This window comes from Fundulus heteroclitus, unplaced genomic scaffold, assembly GCF_011125445.2.
Source record: "Fundulus heteroclitus isolate FHET01 unplaced genomic scaffold, MU-UCD_Fhet_4.1 scaffold_66, whole genome shotgun sequence".
Lineage (NCBI taxonomy): Eukaryota > Metazoa > Chordata > Actinopteri > Cyprinodontiformes > Fundulidae > Fundulus > Fundulus heteroclitus.
In genome coordinates this window covers 522,067-528,910 of record NW_023397099.1, presented here as the reverse complement: position 1 = coordinate 528,910, position 6,844 = coordinate 522,067, and the positions used below count along the sequence as shown (strand labels likewise).

At 37.8% G+C, this 6,844-nt stretch overlaps 1 protein-coding gene across 1 annotated transcript; it reads right to left on the bottom strand.

Moving 5' to 3' along the window:
- Positions 1 to 3,456: 3,456 nt before the first annotated feature.
- Positions 3,457 to 5,961, bottom strand: LOC118561534. Its single transcript, XM_036133659.1, has 6 exons — positions 5,855 to 5,961; positions 5,315 to 5,408; positions 4,887 to 5,222; positions 4,643 to 4,799; positions 4,421 to 4,548; positions 3,457 to 4,313 (listed from the first exon to the last, which is right to left on the bottom strand). Exons 1-6 carry the CDS (start codon positions 5,896 to 5,898, stop codon positions 3,993 to 3,995), a joined length of 1,080 nt encoding a protein of 359 aa, XP_035989552.1. The 5' UTR covers positions 5,899 to 5,961; the 3' UTR covers positions 3,457 to 3,992.
- Positions 5,962 to 6,844: the final 883 nt, after the last annotated feature.

Here is a 6,844-nt window from a genome sequence, read left to right as displayed (position 1 = left end):
ATGCGCGATAAAATAAATATCGCCGTTAATAGTCTAATGAATTAACGCGAAATTAACGCGTTAACTTGCCCAGCCCTAAAATATATATATAGCCTATATATATATATATATATATATATATATATATATATATATATATATATATATATATGGGGTGCGATTTCCTGGGGGATGGGGGAGATTTACCCTCCCTCTGGTTGTGATGTACATTCCTCCCCCCTCTGATCTGAATAAGTAATATTATAAGGGGTTAAAGTTATCTGTCGCTGCGAACGATCATTTGGAAAATGAGCGCAAAATGTTCCGTATAGACTTTTTATTCAAGGTTTTAAACAGAAGCTGCGCTCAACCAATGAAACCTGGCAGAGCCAGGACATTAGCCAATCAGAAAGAGAGTGGGGCGGGTCTTTGCATAGTGGAGATCTGCCAGTCTGAGGTTTATCGGTGTTTCATCGTTTTAACTTAAAAGAAAATCTCAAACTGACCACAGATGGTATGAATGAAAGTAGTGGTGGTCAAAGGTTTTCTTTGGATTTATGTGAACCAGCAGGTCAGAAAGTTCAGCGGATAGAACAGCTGACAACAACTTCCCTCGGTAAGCGTGTCAATCTGCTCCTGCAGTTAATTAATGAGTTATTTCCACCTGTGGCCATGTCGCCTGTCAGTGTTTACTCCCTCGTTTCCAGTAATTTAGCTGATAAACGCAGTGACTAACCAGAGATCTCCTTCACTGTTATGTTTTATTTAAAACTAAAAGAGTTCATGCTCTAGCGCAGCTAGCTTAGCATGATGCGCTTTTTTTTTTCTTTCTTTTTTTTTTTTTTTGAAGAAGGGTCGAAATGTGAAACGATGTCCCGTTTTTACTGGGTCTGATTCGGAAAATGTAAAAAAAAAAAAAAAACATGAAATATTATTCCACCTGCACTTTTCTGTAACAAAGAACGCAGAGCTGCAGTCAGAACGGCTGTCAGTCAATATGCAGCAGCTCCACCTCATGAGGAGCTGAACCAGGACACTTGTTAAATAAAATCACAAGGAGTTTGATGCATACACAGCAAATTTGGAAGTGTTAATTCAACTCATAGGGAGTTGAATTAACACTTTCAAAGTGTCTATATTGGTCCACTCTAGATTGAGTTAAATTAACACCTTTGAAAGTGTTGAACAGTTAACACTGTGATGGAGTTAAAACAACACTCTCAATAGTTGATATTTAACACACACCAGTGTTGAATTTACCTAACACCAGTGTGTAGTGTCAAAAGCTAACACTAATGTTGTGTTGATTTAACACTAAATAAGGTTCAAAATATATTAACTCAATGGAAAGTGTTAAAAATAGCCCAACATAGAAATCAGATTTTTTTTTTTTTGTAAATACAACTGGTAGTCAATCCCCAAATTTATATCTAAAAAACAAAGATGCCAATTGAATTTACAAACAAAACCACACAAGTTGCAGTTTGAATCCACTTGTATTTCAAACAAGCATACCACATAAAACAGCACAGGCTTTGCTACTATAAATGTCACACAATATGACAATGTGGCACAATGTATGTTTTTTCACACATCTCGTTAGAAAACTGCTTGTCATAGGGTCTGTAATAAACCAAGTCCTTAACTGGAAAAACAGAAAATGAATCTGCTCTCTCGTTGATACAGTATGCGTTGAAATGATCATCAAAATAAAGGGTGTCCACTCTGCATGTCAAAATGAAAGCTTTCTCTTCATGTACAATGATGTTGGTGACCTTTCTGAAAATAGGAATTTCTGTTTTTGTTCCAGTACAAACAAACATACCAATCTGATATTCAGTTCCATATATCTTCACCCAATTAGTAGTTGACACTTCAGAGTATGTGCTTACATTAAAAGCAGAACTTAAAACCTCTCCCCCATCAAAGCTGTTAACTATTTCTTTCTTCACTGGACCAAACTCAAATCTTTGAAAATCAAAATTCTCCCAGTGGTAAGCGAGCTGTCTCTGGTGTTGCTTAACCAATGATTTTGTGATATTTTTGAAATTTTTCACTGATCTTTTAAAAAAAATTATGTTTTGCCTCAAATCTCATGCACCATACATGAAGGAGTGGACCTATTTTTCTAATACAGCGTGGATAATGTAGCATAAAATGATGCTTTGGAATCAGTCTTTTCTGTGAAAACAAAGATCTAAATAGCCTGTGGTGGTCCTTAATCAAATGCTTCAAATAGTAAGTCATTCCATTAGGTACAATGGGTGAAAACACTATATTTACAATCTGAATCAAAAGGAGCAGCAGATTCCAATAACAGTTATTTCTTTCCAATACATCACCAAAAATAAGAGGAGTGTTTCTCACAAGACACCAAGACTGGATTGCATTTAGTCCAAGATCCTTGCTAGCTGCATCCATTTTCAACCCACTTGGCCTATTTTTTCTCTCAATATAACCATAGTTGAAACTTTGAATCCTCTGTGACAATGTTTCCAAAGAAAGATACTTCTGGTTGACAAGGTACTCAAAGACAAGTTTGAGTTCGTACTGTACAACACCTTCAAGTAAATCATGCATTATGTCCACTGCGTAGTTGTCAGAGGTGTGGAAAAAATGCAATGTATTGAGTAAGCATGTCTTTTTGACACCAAATGTTGAAACCAACATCGGATTTTCTTGTAGAGCTGCACAATGTTCTGCATGGATTTCTTTTGTACGAAAAATCATACCAGGGTGATCTTCAGAAAACACAGACTGAGACTCATCTTTGCTTATTAAACAAAATCTACAGAAATATGTAGCACTGAAGGATTCAACAAAACCGAACAGTCCATGTAAACCTAGGTTGTCACCTGTTACTTGTACAACAGAACCAAGCAATGGTGAGTCTGCAAAAGGAACCTCAATGCCTTGAGTTTCAAGAATAATGAGGTCATCAACTAGATGCTTTAGAATGGCATCAAATCCATAGGTCTTCAGATCTTGTGAGTGAAAAAGAGCCACAACATGTATATTCATCAACACAGAATTATATTTTGGGGGAAGGTTTCTCAAAATAAAGTAAATACAACCAAGTTTGTGAATCCCTTTTTTTGAACCTAAGGGGTTGGCTGTCTCAAACTCATCAAAATAGAGTTGAACTTGCAGAGCATATTTTTTCTGGGAAAACAAAATGTTGCTTTTGACGTATGAACCATCACATATGTCTTTAAAAATGCCTTCTTCTTGAAGTTTGGCTTTCAAAAAACTTTCACAAAATTCAGCATTCTTAAACATAGACTTAAGAGTTCCTAGTATGGGTGTGTAAACAAATGTATCTGTCACAGGGACCTGACTGTACAGTCCTGTTGTTTGATCTCTGCGAACATCAAACCGTACCCCAAGAACATACTCGACAGGTTCAACAATTTCCCATTTTTCCTCAAAGAACTTCTGTCGTTTGACTCTAGTGTTCAAGGTTGAAAAGGGATTTTTTAGTTGATCCAAACATGTTTCCAGTTTCTTTTCCAAGTCTGTGCATTGAATTTCTGAAGTACAACCAAGAACTGCCTCTCTTACTTCACTATGAATGTCATTCACAAGTTCCTCTATGGACCCCACCATCGCTTGGACTGTGCTCTCTGCAACACCAGATGCTTGCAATTGTGCAACAACAGAGGCACACATGTTTAATGTGTGATTACTGTCAGCAGTGGGCTGAGGAGTTACTGGAGGGTCTATACTTACTGAATGAGAAGTTGAGGGCTCAGCAACGTCATTCTGAGTGTCCACATTGTCAGAAATATTAGTTAAAGCATCATCTCTATGGAAATGAACAAGATGCTTTTTAAAACCTGAATAAGTGCAAAACGATAAACAACATCCCAACTGTCCACATTTTAAACGTAAAGTCTTTCTGGGGTATAGACCATGGTGGAATCTTAAATGCTGACAAAGCAATGCAGAACTTTTGTGGTGTGTGTTGCAGAGATAACAAAGAAATATGTTTGCATCCTAGGATATTTATCACCTCAAGCGTCGTGCAAAAATCTGGCTCTTAGCTCCCTGACTCTGGGACTTTCCTTGGCACTTCCCACATCAATGTTGAAAACTGTGGTTTGGATGAACGTATAGAAGTTGTAGAGGGATTCGTGGTAGTTGACACTGAAGATAAAGTGTGCCTTGAAGAGCTCATCAAAAGCTGCCAAGGATGTCTGTGCCTTGCAAGGGATGGCCTTGAGATCAATGATGATGTAGAATCTTTGGATGCTGCTCTTGTTTTCACCAACACACAGGAGGAAGGGTTGTCCCGGTTCCACACCAGCAAGGAAGGTTTCAACACTGGCCCCCATCTTTGACAGAATATTCAGAAGAATCATAAAAATAGCATGAGAAAGTGCTTCAACACAAAAAGTAGGATCATCGGAATACGCACACAAGCACACTACTATTTGCATACCTGTAAATATCTCACAAGATGATCAATGGCTTGACATGAGCTGATTTTGGCACTCTTCTTGTGGCCTTTGGAGGTAGGAGGAAGCAGGTGAACCAACAGCAGGATGCTTGACAGGTCACTGTCCCTGTCTAGGGGGAAAAAATAGGACAAATAGACATATTCAGATAAACACATAACTGATATATTTTAAAAAGAAAAGTGAGCCAAACTAGCCAAACCCACCAGTGTCCTGCTGCACAGACAAGAGATCTCCAATGTGCTCATTAGAAGTCAGTTTTCTGCACTCTGCCAGAATCCTAGGTTTGAAGAAAGTAGGCCATTTTGCCAAAAATCTGCCCGACACCTCTTCTCCAAACATCATGGTGAAATCTTGGTCAATCTACAGAAAAACATGCATTTTTACAGTATTTCTTATTAAAAGCGTAGACTTTGAATGACAATTGACCTAAGAGGTTGTTTGTCTTACCAATCCAGTGACATCAAGCAATCGTGGAAAGACATCAAAGACCGTTGAAGAACACTTTTGATCTTGAACCAGTGTTTGCCGATGCTGAAACGTGGCCTTCATCTTCTCTTTGACTGCCGATTCATCAGTTGAAAGTTTCAAAAAGGATATCGCCTCGTGACATTCCTCACCAAACAGCTGCTTATTAGTGCAAGGAAGCCCTCTCTTTCTCTTTGGACTATCCTGATAGGTTGTGCTGGTGGAGGATCTGCATGACTGAGCTGCAGAGTTGCGCTGAACAGTTTTTATTCTCCAGGCCAAGTAGCCAGATCCACTCTGTCGGTCATAGAAGTGTTCCTATCAAAGTTAAAATATGAAATTGTTGAGTTAATTCAGAACATATTACCAATGCATAAATTAACATACAAGTGTTTCATGTAAAAACTTACATATCCGTTGTCTGAGTATGGATCTCTGAGGCTGGGAAATAGAGAGATGATGCCTAAAGCATATGTTGTTCGCACAGAGACTGGTGGGATTGTTCTGAAAGATAAACATCACTATAACAAATCTATCAAGAGTTTAAAGTAGACAAATTTCATGTGTAACTTGCTTCAGTGAGTTTTAAACTTTTGATATTTCCATCATAGGACCTATTAAAGAAACTGCTTTTGTGATATGCAATGTCTTCAAATGAATATGCACTTTTAAAACATTTCAAAGTATAAAGTCTTACCCATGAATTTCAACCATATTGGCCACAAGAAGGTTTACCAAACGTCTTCTTGTGCTATCCGTCAAAGATCTTAGTTTATCATATTCACCCAAAATAACCTGTCCACCTGGTTTAGCCTGGAGAACATCTCTCACCATCTACAATATTTGGCATCACATCAGAAAATGCATCAATCTTCATCATCCAATTCAACAAACAACCTACAGTTTAACTGCACCATATTGTTATATCATTTGTTACATAAGCTGCACACCTTTTTAGCTTCTTCCCGCTCAGCATGGGTTCTCGTCCCCCCATTTGTGTTGCATCAGATGAATCAAAGGATGCTAGCAAGGAGTCTGCAGAAACTGACTCCAATGATGTAGATGATAGATCAGGTTCAAGCACAACTGGAAACAGTTGAAAAAATATACAAAACGGGAAAAAATTAGTTCTGAATACTTATTTATGATGTACTCCATCCCCAACAAGGCTGAGCCTCACCTGTTGACTTGTCAGTTGTCACAATAACAGTAAGGTTCCCTGCTTGCAAAAGATCCTCAAACACATCTGCATCAACTTCTGTCCCTGATGCGTCTGTCAAGTGTAGCTCAGTCCCAAGTGGAAGATCTAGCTTCTGCATGACTGATAAAAATATTTAGAATAAAGGAAAAATTACAATCAAGCTGCTAAGAGACTTTTTTTCATAATTTTAAAAATCAACTTCTAAAAGTTGAAGTTGATTTTTAAAATTATGGGGAAAAAATGTTTGTTCACATGGCATTACAAACACAACACCATAATATAAGACATGTAAATGTCACATGAATTCAACAGCTATTATAGCAAGTAGTTTACACATACATTCTGTACTACATGAAAACTGATGCCAATCTTTCTGAAGAAATGTGTTGAAGTCATCAAAGCCATCTTCAGTCTCAGCAACTTTGACATACGTCTGCGTTTCTCCAAATCTCACCTTCACCAACATGATGTGCTAATGAAGAAAAACGGCAGAGAGAACTTTAACGGGGAGTAAAGGGCCCGTCTGGGAGGAACCATCTCGGTCAAATTAGCTAACATGCTAACTGTCGTTAGCTCGAATCACACCACGTTGCGCCCCTTCTGCAAGCCGCATATATATATATATATATATATATATATATATATATATATATATTTGCAAAAAAAAAACAGAAGGGGGGATCATTTCAAAAGTTGTATTAATGAACGAAAGTTTTATTAACATATCTTCCACCGGGAC

What these genes read in the sequence shown, in the direction of transcription:
- LOC118561534 (XM_036133659.1), bottom strand. Translation starts at nt 5,898, where the DNA reads ATGGGGGGACGAGAACCCATGCTGAGCGGGAAGAAGCTAAAAAG. An exon ending in AGCGGGAAGAAGCTAAAAAG is followed by an intron (nt 5,409 to 5,854) that starts GTGTGCAGCTTA and finishes TTTATCTTTCAG; the next exon opens with AACAATCCCACCAGTCTCTG. An exon ending in GTCTGTGCAGCAGGACACTG is followed by an intron (nt 4,549 to 4,642) that starts GTGGGTTTGGCT and finishes TTTTCCCCCTAG; the next exon opens with ACAGGGACAGTGACCTGTCA.